This window comes from Argentina silus (genome assembly GCF_951799395.1).
Source record: "Argentina silus genome assembly, chromosome: 2".
NCBI lineage: Eukaryota > Metazoa > Chordata > Actinopteri > Argentiniformes > Argentinidae > Argentina > Argentina silus.
In genome coordinates this window covers 4196785-4215269 of record NC_139656.1, presented here as the reverse complement: position 1 = coordinate 4215269, position 18485 = coordinate 4196785, and the positions used below count along the sequence as shown (strand labels likewise).

Genomic DNA, 18485 nt, shown 5'->3' with positions numbered 1-18485 from the left:
CACAGTATATAATAATATATACACAGAACGTGCAGCCTATGCTTAAGGAACCACCGTAAGTGGATGAGATGTGCCTATAGTTGTTTCTCTATTACCTTTATGTTACTTTTATTTACTGTAAAGTGTCAATTCTGATCATTGGTACTCGGCCACTAATTGATGTAACAAGGGAACAGACTGTAGTTACAAGCTGACCTTAATGTTAATTAAACATAACTAGCCAATCTCATCTTATAATTTGCCCATCTCCTATCTAAACCTTTGACGACCAGACCTATTGACCTTCACCCCATGACTGGAAGCTTGTGTGTGAACACAGAACCTTTGACCCTGTTATCATAGACATGGTCTTCAAGTCCCAGAACCTGAACATCGCTACCACCATGCTCGCAGTGGGGAAGTCAGTAAATATCCATTAACTCAGCATCACTCACTTGCAGGTTGACATGACCACTTCCGCTTGTACATAAACACATATTTACAGTAATACCGTAACTGTTCTTAGGTACACCATTGCGAAACACACACACATACACACACACACACACACACACACACACACACACACGCATTTCCTCATGGTTCCTTTTACACAGAACTGCCCATAGGCAAACTGCCGCCCAAAGTGCAGCTCACTTGCTGTAAAATGTTCAAGTGTAAAATAAGAAGATGTAGAAAAATAAAAGCAGGGTGTAAAAGGCATAACAACTAAAATAAATCTCTTTTTCCAGTCAGTATTCTTGCTGCTTTGTCAACATAGGAGAGGTGAATTTGGCAGGGAATCCTTATAAGGATTATAAAATACACAAGCGTGTGTTCCATCCATCCTGGTGGAGTGGATTAATCCAGTCTTTTAATTAATGCTGTTCCATCCTTTCAGATACACTCAGAAGCACTTCATGGTGGGGATCCAGAATGATGTAGCGCAAAGAACTAAAAGAAGATGTCATAAATCATAAAATATTCTTCAAGAAGTATTATAATATTTACACAGGGATCCTAATGAACCATTGGAAACAGTCAAACTCAAAATTATACCATACAAATGAACTAAAAATATAGCATACACCCTGTGTAGTGCATTACATGGCTTCCCTACTATGAAGGGAATGGGGTGTGATTTGAGACAGACACCATTTGAGACAGACATCTTTTGTATTGTATGAAGCTCGGGTTGCCATTTAAGACGTTTCTATATCACTAGGACTGGATAAATAAAGGACAGAAGGAAAACTATGATAGACAAAGGTGTGTAAGTCTCAGCTTATATAAAATGATGGCTACGTCTGGCAGTATCAATCGCGTTTATTAACTGGTACAACAGATAGGACAGATGAGAGAGAGCGAGGCTTCCGCCGTTACATGCTTATATATCAACTCTCTTTCCAATGCGCATGCGTACATACATGACATCTTCCCCTTTTTGAGACAAAGACACAATTTAGAAAAGTTGTCAATAACTAGGGCAACACTGAAATTGTAGAAATGTCAAACCCTGTGACTATTGCTTTATCTGAGCATTGATGTTGCCTGGTCTCTTGAACAATACATATCATTTTGATAAAGTATGTAGAAGCATGTTGAACAATGCATAACCCTTCTTTTTTTTTTCTTTTTTTTTTTTAATAACACAATCAACATCAGTCATGTAGCGTTATGACCTAGGTTATGGGGTGGACTACCCAGTAACCTTCATAGCTGCCGGAGGTTATTCTGCTCCGAGTTTGCAAGCTATGTGTGACCTACGACAAAGTCTTTGAGTCTTTCAGGTGGGCGGATGACTCTACCCCTGGACGTCATCCGGGTCGAAGCGTGTCCTGCGGGCTCTGCAGAAACAGTCTCTTTTTGGGGTGAGTCTCGGGCTGTAGGATGCACGCTCGCCTGCGTGTTCTCTGCCTCACCTGGTTGCTGCTCGCTCACCTGAACAGTCTCTTCCTCGCCGTGCTGTCGGGCTGAGTCGAAGGTTGGGCGTAGGTGACGCCTGTTCCGTCTTAGGACTCCCCGGCCGGTCTGGATCAGGTAAGATCTTGGAGCAGGGTGGTTGCTCTGGACTGTGCCGGTTGTTGTCCAGCCGGACTCATTGTCCAGTTTCAGCGCCACGCTCGCCCCTGAGTTGAGAGGTGGAAGCTCTCGAGCGCCATGACGCCTGTTGTAAGCTCGCCTGTAGCCTTCCTTGGCTCTGGCGTCTGCCTGTCTGACCGCTTGGAAGTCCGGCCACTTGGGAGACAGGACCGTGTCGAGTGTGGGCACTGTTGTCTTAATCTGGCGACCCAGCATAAGCTGCGCAGGGCTGGCACCTGTAGCTTGAAGGGGTGTGGCCCTGTAGCTCATGAGAGCCAGAAACGGGTCAGCCTGCCGCAGGATCCTTTTGGCCGTCTGTACGGCTCTCTCAGCCTCACCGTTGGACTGAGGATAATGAGGGCTGGAAGTGATGTGTGTAAAGTCATATGATTCAGAAAAGTTTCTGAAGTCCTTACTTGCAAATTGTCCTCCATTGTCTGTGTACAGCTCATCCGGACACCCCCATCGCGCGAAGATATTCTTCAGACGAGCACAGGTGGTCTGGCTGGTCATGTCTGGTAGGTGGGCGATCTCCAGATAACGGGAAAAATAGTCAATGACAATTAGATAATTCTGTTTCTTGTACTCACAGATGTCTGCTGCAATCCGCTGCCATGGCCTGGCCGGTAGCTGTGTCGTCATCAGAGGCTCTTTCCTCTGTGTTGGCCTGACCTGCAGGCAGTCCGGGCACTTTGTCACGAGGTCCTGGATCTCTCTCTCCAGGCCTGGCCACCACACGCTCATGCGTGCTCTCTCCTTGCACTTGGTGATGCCCTGGTGCCCGTCGTGCAGACGGTTGAGAATGTCGTGTCTCATGCTGTGTGGGATGACGATGCGTTCTCCGTACAGCACCAGTCCTTTTGAGACCGACAGGCTGTTTCCCCACTGGTGGTACGCTTTAGCTTGCACGGGGACGCTACTCACGTGGTCTGGCCAGCCACGCAACACCAGACTCTTCACCACCTGGAGCTCGTAGTCCGCGCTTGTCTCATGCTTGATCCTTTCCAGCTTGGACGGGGACACCGGCCATGCTGAGTGGACTGCATCTTCCAATGCTGAGACATCACAGGTTAGTTCTGACACTTCATTTTGCATTACAGGCAATGGCTGTCTAGAAAGTGTGTCAGCTACTGTCAGTGTTTTACCTGGCACATATTCTGCAGTGGGGTTGTATTTCATCAGGCGCATGAGCAGACGTTGGCATCGCAGAGGAACTGTGTCGAGATCTTTGTTGTTGATTAGGGGCACTAACGGATTGTGGTCTGTGTGAACCGTGAAATTTTCTAGCCCATACAAGTAATGAGAAAACCTCTCGCAAGCCCAGACGGCTGCTAAACATTCTTTCTCTATTTGCGGGTAGCGCGTCTCGGAATCTGTCAGTGTTCTTGAACAGAATGCCACAGGTTTAAGTCCATCAGTGTGCCGTTGTAGCAGTACGCTTCCCAGCCCGTAGCTGCTGGCGTCTGCGCTGACTATTGTAGGCTTGTTGATGTCATAGAATGCAAGTGTGGGTGCTGTGCATACGCTGTGTTTTACCTGGCTGAAGGCCTCGGCCTGGGGCGTGTCCCAGGTCCATGCCACATCACTCTTCAGCAGGTCGTTGAGGGGCTTTACTGTGTCTGATAGGCTGGGCAGGTATCTCCCCAGGTAGTGCACCATGCCTAGAAACCTCCGCAGGCCTGGCACGTCGCTTGGTGCTTGCATCTCCATTATGGCGCTCACCTTGGATGGGTCGGGCCGAATGCCCTCCTTGTCGATGCAGTGTCCAAGGTATGTCAGTCTTTTCTGACGCAGACGGCACTTCCCCTCGTTCAGCTTCAAGCCGGCATCCCTCAGGATCCGTAGCGCTGCCTGGAGTCTCTCCTCATGTTGGTTCTCGTCCTTACCGTGGACAAGGATGTCGTCCATAAACACCTCGACTCCCTCCTGGTCGCGGAACAGCACCGACATCTCCCTCTGAAAAATTTCGGAGGCACTGGCAATCCCGAAAGGAAGCCGTTTGAAAAAGTACCTCCCCAATGGTGTTATGAATGTTGTGAGCTTGGCAGTCTCTGTGTCCAGTGGGATTTGCCAAAACCCACTGGCTGCATCCAGCAGGGAAAATACACGTGAGTCTGCCAGCCTTGGCAGTATGTCATCTATGGTAGGTAGCACATACCGCTCTCTTTTTACGGCTGTGTTGAGCCGCTTCAGATCGACGCAGATCCTCACCTCGCCAGACTTTTTCGGGACCGGAACCATCGGAGCGCACCACTCCGTTGGCTCCTTGACCTCCTCGATGACGCCGCATCCCACCATCCTCTCCAGTTCAGCTCTGACCTTGGGAAACAAAGGGGCGGACACTCTCCTCGCAGTGCTCACACTGTACGGGACAGCCTCCTCTCTGAGACGAATTTTTACTGGTTTGACCTTCAGTAGGCCCAGCTCTGCATCAAAGGTGCTCCTGGTCTTTTAACCAGGCCCATGGCTACGGCCACATTACGTCCTAACAGGTCACTGCCGTTAGCTGTTCTGATTACGTGGATGGTGAATTTATAGTACTGGCCTGCATATTTCACCGTAGTGTTAAAAAGTCCAAGGCAATTAAGTTTACCTCCCGGGCTGTCGAGAGAGGTGTTGTCCCTGGCTAATGCAGGCTGATGTTTGAGCTTATGGTAAGTATCCTCTGATATCACGCTGGTGTCGGCGCCGGTGTCAATCTTGAAGGTGACTGGCGTGTTGCTAATGTGTAATTTCACAGTCCATGGTGTGGTAGAATCTTTAATCTTGCATGCTGATTTAATCTCTCCTAGAAACTGTCCACTACTCAGACTTGCCTCGTGCTCTGACCTGACGTTCACTAACTCGTTTACTTTAGCTGACTTACAGACTGCAGCGAAATGTCCGATTTTCTGGCAATTCCTGCACTGAGCATTCCTGGCTACACATTGCACTTGTTTGGGGTGGTCCTTACCGCATCGGAAGCAATTCCTTTCCCCCCTTTTGTCCTGGTGAGCTGGCGGTCGAACTTTGCGGTTGCCTCCACGCTGCTGTTTCCATCCCCCTCCTGCATGGGGGTTCGAAGCGCGCGCATGCTTTCGCGCCACTTCGCTGAGGTAGCTAGCGTCCGTGGAGCTAGCTTTAGCCTGTTGGCTAACTTGTCCTTTTATTTGTTCTGACTGTCGCACCATCTCCACTGCTCTGTCTAGTGTTAGGTCGGCAGTCAGTTGTAGTTTCTCCGATAATTCTATGTCGAATATCCCTATTACCAGTCTGTCGCGTATGTTTTCGACTTTAGCCCCGCCGAATTGGCATGTCTCGGCTAGCTCATACAGCGTGCGTATGTACTCTTCTGCTGATTCCCCTTGCTTTTGCACTCTGAGGTGGAAACGTGCTCTCTCATGGATGATGTTAACTTTCGGTACGAAATACGTGTTTAACTTGTCTAGTACTGTATCATAATTATCATCCTCTTCATTTTCGCCGAAAACGAAGGTACTGAACACTTGTTCAGCCTCTCTGCCTAGCGCATACAACAGCGTGCTAACCTGCACTGTACCGCTCTCTTCGGTTAGCTTCGTAGCCAAACGGTACCTCAGAAACCGTTGCCGCCACTCCGGCCACTGCTCCGGTCGAGTGAAATCCAAGCTCTCGGGAGGATGAAACTTTGCCATTCCGATTCTTGTGTTCTTTTCGCGTTACTTCTGACACCATGTGTAAGTCTCAGCTTATATAAAATGATGGCTACGTCTGGCAGTATCAATCGCGTTTATTAACTGGTACAACAGATAGGACAGATGAGAGAGAGCGAGGCTTCCGCCGTTACATGCTTATATATCAACTCTCTTTCCAATGCGCATGCGTACATACATGACAAAAGGGACCAGAAATGTTGAATTTGAATCATGCTCTTCTATGGAGCCATTTAGTTTAATTCTGGTTTAGTTTATTTTCACAAATAGGAAGACACAATTGTTACAGTTAAAAACAACAATACAGGATGTGCAGGATGGCAGCTCACTCATTCCACCTAGTGGATGAACACCACTGCGGCCACAACTGTTACCATTACTCACATTTATATTTTCAGAGATGCGAGTATTTTGTTTACTTGGGTTAGGTGTTGGTGTTGGCACCATGAAGGAAATATCATTTATTTTCTAAATGTGAACGTGACAAATCAATGATTTTATACCAATTTTGATACTAATGCCTCAATGTCCTATTGATATATTTTGGACAATATTTAGGACCTTGATAGGTCCTGTTTCCATGCTACAAACAGTAACTCCCTCTAGGTCTCTGCTACATGTCATTAGCCCGTACACGCACATATTCAATCCTAGTCTATACATTTATTTTTTTGTGGAGTATGTGTATGTGGAGCGGCCAAATTAGGAAAACATGTGTCTGTCCTTTTCCATGTTGCAGCCTATATTCATAATAATTTTTCGTCAAAAACACATTTTACTCGAACAGTAAATTCTACGATTTTCTCAGGACGATAGATTATATTTCTATGTATGAAAACTATCAGAGATAAACATGTTGACAACTACAACTCCCATGAAACATCTCGGTTATCCCAGAAACACCACCTCCATGCCTCCGCGATCAACTTCCTCTCTCAAGAACATTTGCTTACACACAGCAGAGATGTCTGGAGTTCTCAGAACTATCGCTACCCGCACTGCCCCTGCTGTGCGGGGACCCGCAATTAACCAGCGGGCCAATGTTTTCACCAGACCGGCCAAGGACCCTCTCGGACCTGCCGTAAGTAACTTCGTTTAGATAAAGATTACACGGGCAACAGAATGTCCCTGTCAAGCTTAGCGCCATTGATGCTACGCCATGTTGCTAGCTGGATAGTTGGTTCACTAGCAGTCTGTCAGCGGAACTACATGCTAAAATACAATTACTAGCTACGTTATTCATGTAGGCGAACAAACACTAATACTAGGCATATGTTTACATACTTAGCTGTTGTCTTGACTTTCGTTACCGAACATGGCTAGCCAGCTAAAAGCGAACTGGATCGGAAGGTCATATTAGCTTGTAGCTAACGGTGGGTTGACTGTATTAGCAGTTAGGGTTGGTGTAATCAAGGTCCAATGCTGGTGGTTATTATCTCTGCATAGAAAGCGTAGTTTTCGTAGGGTTAGTTGCTCCTAGATGCTGGTCTTCGGTCAGTTTTACTTTTCTCCATGAATGTTCAAGGTCAGGATATGGGGAGGGTAGCTGATACAAGATCCGTGACTGGGGGCAACTTCATACTAGCCACAATTAGTTATACCAAAACAATTTTCCTCTCGTAATAATGTGGTAACATAATTCGAACATGGATATTAAGTATAAAATGTCTAGCTGACGAAAACCACAATCTTATGCATGACAGCAATGTGTTTAATAATAATGCTTTCTACCTACCTCTCATCTGCAGGAAACTGTGATTGGCCTGGGGATGTTCGCATTGGCTATCCTGGGACCTTCTGGTTGGATTCTTGCCAACCTCCAGAGCTACAAGAACAAAGAGTAACTCTGATGTCTGTTGACTGAGACGTCCTCCTATACATTGTCATACTTACTCAGTACCCTCCTGGGACCATAACTTCAAGAGCTCCTGTCTCTCTTAACCATTGTGGAACAAGTCCTCAACTACCTCCATCTCCAGTTTACTGTCCTCACTCCAGTTACCCATTTTTAAAGACTGTCTGCCAAAAAATATGGCTGCACAAAAGCATCTCTTGTGAATTGAAATTGACATCCTATTCTCAATCTGGAGCATGTTACAATATTAATAAAACCTATTTAAACTGAAAGGTTTTGTGTGGGAGTGTACTTGTTTTTGTACATCATCTGTGTACTGTTTTTTTCATTGACTGGCTGACATAATTCCAAATGATACACAACAGACACTGCAATTGTTAAAGTGAACAGTTGATCAGAATTATCCTGTGTTTAATTTTGCTCTGCCCTCCAGATTCTGTCCCATACAAATATAAACCAAATCTCTACACTTACACATTCTGCTACTGCAACCAAGATAATGTTAATAGAATCACATATGAATCTATCAGTGGTTTTTAAGGGGGAACAGAAATAAAACACAGCATCATTATATTCTGAAGAACTAGCTACAGGACCATTGGACCATTCCTCTATGAGAGTCTTATGAAAAAATACAAATTCTGTGGTCGTTAAAACTATAGACCCCTTCACTTTTTCCAAATTTTGTTGTGTTATAGACTCAATTTAAAATGGATTAAATTAAAATAATTTGCCATCAATCCACACACAATACTCCAGAATGACAAAGCGAAAACACATTTTTAGAAATGTCATAAGTATTCAGACATTTTGCTATGACACTTAATTATTATATGCAAAAATGTCATCAACAAATCACTCAATAAGTTGAATTGAGTCCATCTTAATGCAAGGATAATAGTTAATCAATTTTGGAATTAATATCTTTGTTTTTACAGGGTCTCTGATTTGCATAGGAATCAATTACACACTGTAGATTAGGATGTCACTACCAACTCAGCAAATTTCATAATTTTCTCTTGATCCTGACAAACTCCCCAGTCCCTGCCAGTGACAAACATACCCATAACTTGATGCAGCTACCACTATTCTTCACAAGAGAGGTGGTGCGGAAACTGCATTGCATGTGCTGGATTTGCACCAAACTTAATGCTTTGTAGTAAAGCCAAGTAAACACATTTCCAGCCACTTTCTTGGCTGTATCACTTGAATTCATTGTTGCAAACACAATTATGGATATGAGATAAATTATTTTCCATTAAGGGATTGTTTTTGGCCACATAGACCAATTTTGTAGAGTGACTGAGATAATGTTGTCCCATCGACTGTGATAAAAACTTAATTCCAAAGAAGATATTAATTCCAAAATTACATTAATTATTATCCTTGCATTAAGATGGACTCAATTCAACTTTGTTGATTGATTTGTTGATGACATTTTTGCATTTTAGCTCATTTTATGTAAATGAGTGTCATAGCAAAGGGTCTGAATACTTATGTACATGAGGTATTCTGTATTCCAATTTTAATAAATGTTCTGAAATTTCTAAAAACCTGTTTTCGCTTTGTCATTCTGGGGTATTGTGTGTGGATTGATGGCAAATTCTTTTAATTTAATCCATTTTAAATTGAGTCCATAACACAACAAAATGTGGAAAAAGCACACTATGCTTTTACTCTTGTCATGAGAGCGCCATCTTCTGGTCAGTAGCTGTTGTTACATCACATAACTTCTGCTTTGCACGCTGACTCACTGCTCTCCAGCAGTGGACATGCTTAAATGTAAAAGAATAAGCTAACAGATATACATTTTGTAGTGTTGATTCTCGAGTGTACAATGACAACAATGGATTTAGGAAATGGGCATAGATTTCTGTGTATTTTGGAGTGCTGGTTATGGTTGCTAGAAATTCTGGGGAATGTTTACCTTTTCATAATAATAATAATAATAATAATAATAATAATAATAATAATAAACTGTATTTATACAGCACCTTTATAAAACAGTGTTACAAAGTGCTTTACAAATGTGCAGATAAAACAGATATGCAAATAAAAGCAAAAATCTAAGTAGAAAACAGTAAAGCACAACACATTAAAAAGGGGCTAGTCTGTAAAAATTAGTTTTAAGAAGAGATTTAAAAGAAAATACAGATCTTACTAGCCTAATATCCTCAGGCATGTCGTTCCAGAGTCTAGGGGCCCTAATGGCAAAGGCACGGTCACCTTTTGTCTTCAGTCTAGACTCCAGAAGGGCCAGAAGGGCCCTGCCTGAGGATCTTAGACTGAAGCTTGTAGGGGATTAAAATGTCAGAAATATAGTCTGGTGCCAGACACAGCCGAGCCTTAAAAGTGATCAGAAAAATCTTAAAATCAATTCTAAAACTAATAGGTAACCAGTGTAAGGAGGCTACAATTGGGGTGATGTGGTCTCTTTTCCTAGTTCTGGTTAAAGCCCTAGCTGCTGCATTTTGGACTGTCTGTAACCGTGAGAGGGACTTTTTACTGAGGGATGAACAGAGGAAGTTGCAATAATCTAAACGAGATGAGATGAATGCATGGATGACTTTTTCTAGATCGGTAAATGACAAGAAAGGCTGTATTTTTGGAAATGTTTCTCAACTGATAAAAACATGACTGTACAACTGTTTTGATTTGTTTTCTCAAAATTGAAGTCAGCATTAAAAATCATTCATATCTAGATAGCTAGTCAGTTGATTATAGACAACCTTCTCTAAAACGTTGTATAAGAAGGGGAGTTTAGAAATGGATCTAAAATTGTTTAAAACTGATGGGTCCAGACTTGGCTTTTTAAGAAGCGGGTTAGGGTTAGGGTTAGGGTTAGGGTTAGGGTTAGGGTTAGGCGGTACTGAGCCAGTGGCCAGGGAGCTATTAATAATATCCAAAATACTGGGGTAGAATGTTTCCATTCCCTCCTTTAGTAGTCTAGTAGGGACAATATCTAGGGGACAAGAAGAGGATTTCATGTGTGGGATAATCTTGATGGGGTTTCATCTGATACAGGAACAAATTCATCCAGGTCTACCTCCAATTGGTAAGTAACAGTCAGGTCATGTACGGGATGGATGATTTGGTCTTTGATATTCACAATTTTCTTAATAAACAATTGCAAGAAGTTTTCACATTCTTCGGGAGAATGGTGGGTAACCTTGGTTGATGGGGCATTTACAATTCTGTCAATAGTACTAAACAGTTTGAGAGTTCTTGCAGATCAGATTACAGAAATCCTTTTATCTCGCTTTCTTTACAGAAACATTCAATTTCTTCATCAGACGAATGTAAAAAAACACTGAGTCTAGAGGCCTTTTTTTTTCCAGCCTTTCTACACTCCCCTTTTAAGGCGCTGGTGCTTTCATTTAGCCAGGGAGTGGCTCTGTCCAACCCTTTTTTCTTGGTCTTAAAGGGAGCCACAGAATCTAGGGTTACCTGACACATACTATTAAAACTATCTAACAGATCAACAGTCTGATGGGAGGAAACGGAAGCTGTTGAAGTAGCAATACTGTGCATAAAGGACTCTGAAAATGTACTGGCTGTAGCAGTATGGAAGCAAGAATTAAGAAAGCAAGAACGAACAAGGATATCCTGGATAGTGGGTGCCGTAGCTTTTCTTTAGGGTCTATTTGGGTGAATGTGTATGGGAAAGGTGTGTAATTTCCTGAGTTAGTCTTTGCAGAATAGGCACTTTTGCATATGCATAATAATGAATAATGAGTACATTATATGTTATCCTATAAATGTGTATTTAGGCTTCTCAGGTAGCACAACGGGCCAGTTTCACAGACAAGGCTTAAGCCTAGTCCAAGTCTAAAAAGCATCCTCAGTGGCAATTTGCCATTGAAAGTGTGAATTAGTCCAGGACGAGGCTTAAGCCTTGTCTGTGAAACCGGCCCCACATGTCTTACTTGTTATATGCTCTTTCTGTTCTTCTGAAGCTATGAACACATTTAGTTTGATTATGGTTTTTTGTTACATTATGTTAGTTTTTCATGAAACATGTTTGTTTTTCATCTGAAATATGAAATATGTTTAGTTTTGTAGACACCAGGTAAAACATTATAGAAGTTGAATACATTTGAATAGCATGTTTATAAACAAGTTATTTAATTAAAATCTCCCCTTCTGGAGAAGTTAAAATGTGCCCTCTCCGTTTTTACAATGACATGAATTGTCTATTTGATAATTATTTAATATGATCATGGTGTACTCTAAGTGTAGGATCTAAGGGCAAATCATACAACCCTGTTATGACAGGATATGGATCAGTGCCAAGAAGAAACAAAAGGTCTGAATTATACCCTTATTTCTACTATACAGGTTTTAAGTTTTTATTATTATTAGATTTCATTATTGTTTACATCTACAATAATAAATCATTCAACCCTGTTATATCAATTAATGATGGGCTAGTAGATGCTCCACTGCTGACTGGTTATGCTTTACCACAGTAAAGAGGAGGGATGAAGACTTCGGGATTCTCAATTCCAAGCACAATGTTGTAGAAACTGGGAATAGAAAAGAAAGGGGTCACATTAGAGTTCTCTAGGGGAGGATTAAGGAATGCAGACATTTGGGATCCTGAGGCAACATTTTTCTGTCATGAGCAAATTGAAGCATTACATACAATATAGTGTACCAGTATAGTGTACCACTAACCTGCTGAAGATATAGCCTTCGTTCTCAATGTCGAATATGGTGGTAACGGGTAGACAACCAAATTCAGTGAAAGTCATGAAGTACCTTGCTGTGAAGAGAGCATAGTCACCAGACTATCAGTCATGAAAGTACATGACACAAGCTTGATATACAACATTCTGACTATACTTATATGACAAGGAAGATGATATATCTGAGGTCGCTATGCCAGGGGAGCTTCATTGGGAATAGTGACCATGGTACAGTAGGTGAGAAGCTTGTATGGTGTTTAAAAAACATGAGGTAGGTTTTCTAGACCACATAGATGACACACCAAGTAACTCACCCTTATACTCAGGTAGTTTTCCAACCCAGTTGTTTACCAGCAGCCCTTCTCCAGGAGCAGAAGAGGTTCCAATGATCACTTGTGACTGGAAGTGGGCATCATTGGGAATCCCGAGAGGGAACCAGGTAGCCTTAATGGGTGCTGTTGTACAGGTTTTGTTATGGCGATAAATTTCGTAATACACACCCTGAGGTACAAAAGTATAAAAGAAGGACAAGATTTTAGGATGATTTTTTTTTACTGATTTTTACTTCACAAACATACAGTATCAGCTCTGTGTTTCAACCACTGCAATGAAGTCTTAAACTAATTCTCCTCCAGTCTCCTAAGATGGCAGAACTCTGCTCCACTTTGTTCCCTCCCAATGTGTCCCCTGTATAGTATCCTCCATTAACAATGCAATTAAATAGAATAAGCATTTGTAATTAGAAGGTTAAACAATGTTACCTCTTTAAAGAGATAGAGGTTTTCTCTAAAGACGGTGTGGTTGTTGTGAGTCACGAGAGCCTGGAAGTATTCCTTCTCTCCAAAACCGTCATATGCGAATTTCTCAATAACAGAATAACCCTCCTTGGGGAACACCTGTTACATGTGATAATAAATCAATATACACATGATATCATTCTTGGGTTATTCATAATTCCTATTTCTGCTTACATTTAAACATGACAGAGTCTTAGACAAAATAATTGCCTCCCAGAAAATTACATACCGCTGTCACACTGCCCTCCATGAAAGGTGGGGATCCTTCAATGTTAAAAAAACCAACACATTTGTTACATTGAATGAAGAAAGCCATTTCCTAGAGATGCAACCTGGTATTTCTCATGAAAAACATTTATGAAACAGTGAATTTACTATAGTTCTACCATATAGTGCCATATATATAATTTTAGAACTTGTTTCTATCTAATTCTCACTTACTGCATGGTTCAGGTCTTTGGGCCAAGCTACCAACAGCCAGACACAGGCTGATGGTCAACAGAATGCAGGCTTGCATAGTGTAGAGTAGAGTAGGTCTAATGAAGGTCTAACAGAAGGTACTGGCTCACTCTCAGTAGTCCTCTGGCACACCTTCCTATCCAAGGTGTCCTTATATACACACCTCACTACGTCCTCTTCTTCGACTCCAGTCATGTGGTCCCTCTCACTGAGAGATACCGTGGTTACTTATTTAGCTTTTTATTACGGTCACATTGCTAAATGAGAGCAAGCGCTCTCTGAGATACATTGACAAGGCTACAGCTCAATTCATACAATTTACAGAATGTTGCCACTACATAAATGTCGGAGAGAGAGAGAACGTGTCCTACCAGATCAGTAAGTGCATTTGCCATTTGGTAACAGGTAGATATTGTGTTGAATTCTTTGAATTAAGTATTGTGCCAAAAAAGTGTCAGTTGTTACCACATGATTAGTACTTGTACATTGCCCTATGATGACAGGATATGGATCAGTGCCAAGAAGAAACAAAAGGTCTGAATCATACCCTTATTTCTACTATACAGGTTTTAAGTTTTTATTATTATAAGATTTTATTATTGTTTACATCTACAATTATAAATAACATACACACACACACACACACACACACACACACACACACACACACACACACACACACACACACACACACACACACACACACACACAGGTACCCAGACTACCCAGACACACAGCTGCCTTGTTTGCCCTACAGTATGTCTGTGCTAATATTAAAAACACATTTCTTAGCAGTCTGCACTCTGCTTGTACTCTTTTCAAGAGAGCACCATCTTCTGGCCAGTAGCTGTTTTTGCATCACACAACTTTTGCTTTACACACTCTGATTCACGACTCTCCAGTCCTCAACATCAAGCAAACAAAAAATAAAACACATATTTGTCATGTTGATTCTCAAGTGTACAATGAAAACAAGGGGTTTAGACATTTCTGTGTACTTTGGAGTGTTGGTTATGGTAGCTATAAATGACAACATGCTCATTCTGGGGAAAACTACCAAGGTGAAAGGTGATGTTTGCACTCTTGCACAGTAGCTTTGTATTGCTGTTTGCTGCTTTTAGGGACCATTTGGAAAGGTATGCCATGTCCTGAGTAAGCATCGGCAGAATTGGCACTTTGTCACAGACACATATAATGAGGAAGTGTTGTACATTCTATGTTATTCCATAAAGGTGTTGTTTTTATTGTTCCCCATTGTGCCCTCACTCTATGTGTCACATGGTACCATGGATCCATCGTCTACTCAGGTAACGTGACGTCGGCTGCATGTGTCTTCTATGCTCTTTCTGTTCTTCTGAAGTTATGAATGAATGTAGTTTGAGTATGGCTGAGTCTTGTGTTACATTAGGGTTGTTTTTCATGACAAAAACAACATGCATCGCACTTGAAATATTTGATTGAATACATTTAGTTGTATAGACACCAGGTAAAAACACAAAGCATTATATCATTTGAATAGAATGCTTAGTAGCAAGTCATTTAATTTGAATCCCCTTGAAGTTAAAGCGTGCCCGCTTTGTGTTTACAATGGCATGAATTGTTAATTTGAGAATGATTTAATATGATCATGGTGGCAAATAGGGGCAAATCAACATTCTTTACATCAACACTGTTACTTTGAATTTCAGAGAGGACTTGTAGATGCTCCACTGCTGACTGGTTATGCTTTACCACAGTAAAGAGGAGGGATGAAGACTTCGGGATTCTCAATTCCAAGCACAATGTCGAAGAAACTGGGAATAGAAAAGAAAGGGGTCACATTAGAGTTCTCGAGTGGAGGATTAAGGAATGCAGACATCTGGGATCCTGAGACAGTGTTTCTGTCATGATCAGACTCTGGATCTAACTGGAGATATGATTGATCATGAGACAACATGAATTCATCTTAGCATGATTTAACATTGTGCAAATTGAAGCATTACATACAGTATAGTGTACCAGTATAGTGTACCACTAACCTTCTGAAGGTATAGCCGTCGTTCTCAATGTCGAATATGGTGGTAACGGGTAGACAACCAAATTCAGTGAAAGTCATGAAGTACCTTGCTGTGAAGAGAGCATGTACATTCGACTATCAGTCATGATAGTCACTGTGCCAGGGGAGCTTGAATGGGAATAGTGACCATGGTTTTCTAGACCACATAGCTTACACATCAAGTAACTCACCCTTATACTCAGGTAGTATTCCAACCCAGTTGTTTACCAGCAGCCCTTCTCCAGGAGCAGAAGAGGTTCCAATGATCACTTGTGACTGGAAGTGGGCATCATTGGGAATCCCGAGAGGGAACCAGGTAGCCTTAATGGGTGCTGTTGTACAGGTTTTGTTATGGCGATAAATTTCGTAATACACACCCTGAGGTACAAAAGTATAAAAGAAGGACAAGATTTTAGGATGATTTTTTTTTACTTCACAAACATACAGTATCAGCTCTGTGTTTCAACCACTGCAATAAAGTGTTAAACTAATTCTCCTCCAGTCTCCTAAGATGGCAGAACTCTGCTCCACTTTGTTCCCTCCCAATGTGTCCCTGTATAGTATCCTCCATTAACAATGCAATTAAATAGAATAAGCATTTGTAATTAGAAGGTTAAACAATGTTACCTCTTTAAAGAGATAGATGATTTCTCTAAAGACGGTGTGGTTGTCGTGAGTCTCGAGAGCCCGGCGGTATTCCTTCTCTCCAAAAGCGTCATATGCAAATCTCTCAATGGCAGCAAAATGCTCCTTGGGGTTCTCCTGTTACATGTGGTAAGAAATCAATATACACATGATATCATCCATGGATTATTCGTAATTCCTACTTCTGCATATATTTGAACATTGACAGCTGTATCATGACAGTGTCTTAGACAAAATGATTGTCTCTGAGAAAATGACTTACCACTGCCAGACTGGCCTCCATCAAAGGTGGGGACACTTCAATGTTAAAGAACAACACATTTGTTACATTGAATCACAAGAAGTAACAAATGTCAGAGAGCAACTTCCTAGATTATAGAGATGCAACCTGGTATTTCTCATTAAAAACCAAACAAATAAAACAGTGCATTTACTGTAGTTCTACCATTTAGTACCATAGGTATAATTTTAGAACTTGTTTCTGTCTAATTCTCACTTACTGCATGGTTCAGGTCTTTGGGCCAAGCTACCAACAGCCAGACACAGGCTGATGGTCAACAGAATGCAGGCTTGCATAGTGTAGAGTAGAGTAGGTCTAATGAAGGTCTAACAGAAGGTACTGGCTCACTCTCAGTAGTCCTCTGGCACACCTTCCTATCCAAGGTGTCCTTATATACACACCTCACTACGTCCTCTTCCTCGACTCCAGTCATGTGGTCCCTCTCACTGAGAGTTACCGTGGTTACTTATTTAGCTTTTTATTACGGTCACATTGCTGAATGAGAGCAAGCGCTCTCTGAGATACATTGACAAGGCTACAGCTCAATTCATACAATTTACAGAATGTTGCCACTACATAAATGTCGGAGAGAGAGAGAACGTGTCCTACCAGATCAGTAAGTGCATTTGCCATTTGGTAACAGGTAGATATTGTGTTGAATTCTTTGAATTAAGTATTGTGCCAAAAAAGTGTCAGTTGTTACCACATGATTAGTACTTGTACATTGCCCTATGATGACAGGATATGGAGCAGTGCCAAGAAGAAACAAAAGGTCTGAATCATACCCTTATTTCTACTATACAGGTTTTAAGTTTTTATTATTATAAGATTTTATTATTGTTTACATCTACAATTATAAATAACATACACACACACACACACACACACACACACACACACACACACACACACACACACACACACAGGTACCCAGACTACCCAGACACACAGCTGCCTTGTTTGCCCTATGTCTGTGCTAATATTAAAAACACATTTCTTAGCAGTCTGCACTCTGCTTGTACTCTTTTCAAGAGAGCACCATCTTCTGGCCAGTAGCTGTTTTTGCATCACACAACTTTTGCTTTACACACTCTGATTCACGACTCTCCAGTCCTCAACATCAAGCAAACAAAAAATAAAACACATATTTGTCATGTTGATTCTCAAGTGTACAATGAAAACAAGGGGTTTAGACATTTCTGTGTACTTTGGAGTGTTGGTTATGGTAGCTATAAATGACAACATGCTCATTCTGGGGAAAACTACCAAGGTGAAAGGTGATGTTTGCACTCTTGCACAGTAGCTTTGTATTGCTGTTTGCTGCTTTTAGGGACCATTTGGAAAGGTATGCCATGTCCTGAGTAAGCATCGGCAGAATTGGCACTTTGTCACAGACACATATAATGAGGAAGTGTTGTACATTCTATGTTATTCTATAAAGGTGTTGTTTTTATTGTTCCCCATTGTGCCCTCACTCTGTGTCACATGGTACCATGGATCCATCGGCTACTCAGGTAACGTGACGTCGGCTGCGTGTGTCTTCTATGCTCTTTCTGTTCTTCTGAAGTTATGAATGAATGTAGTTTGAGTATGGCTGAGTCTTGTGTTACATTAGGGTTGTTTTTCATGACAAAAACAACATGCATCGCACTTGAAATATTTGATTGAATACATTTAGTTGTATAGACACCAGGTAAAAACACAAAGCATTAAATCATTTGAATAGAATGCTTAGTAACAAGTCATTTAATTTGAATCCCCTTGAAGTTAAAGCGTGCCCGCTTTGTGTTTACAATGGCATGAATTGTTAATTTGAGAATGATTTAATATGATCATGGTGGCAAATAGGGGCAAATCAACATTCTTTACATCAACACTGTTACTTTGAATTTCAGAGAGGACTTGTAGATGCTCCACTGCTGACTGGTTATGCTTTACCACAGTAAAGAGGAGGGATGAAGACTTCGGGATTCTCAATTCCAAGCACAATGTCG

At 41.7% G+C, this 18485-nt stretch overlaps 1 protein-coding gene across 1 annotated transcript; it reads right to left on the bottom strand.

Moving 5' to 3' along the window:
* Positions 1–12040: 12040 nt before the first annotated feature.
* Positions 12041–13726, bottom strand: LOC310822111 (ependymin-like; the record flags this gene model as incomplete). The annotated part of the gene is made up of 5 exons (XM_083694418.1): positions 12041–12113; positions 12265–12352; positions 12590–12776; positions 13037–13171; positions 13634–13726. 5 exons carry the CDS (start codon positions 13724–13726, stop codon positions 12041–12043), a joined length of 576 nt encoding a protein of 191 aa, XP_083550544.1.
* Positions 13727–18485: the final 4759 nt, after the last annotated feature.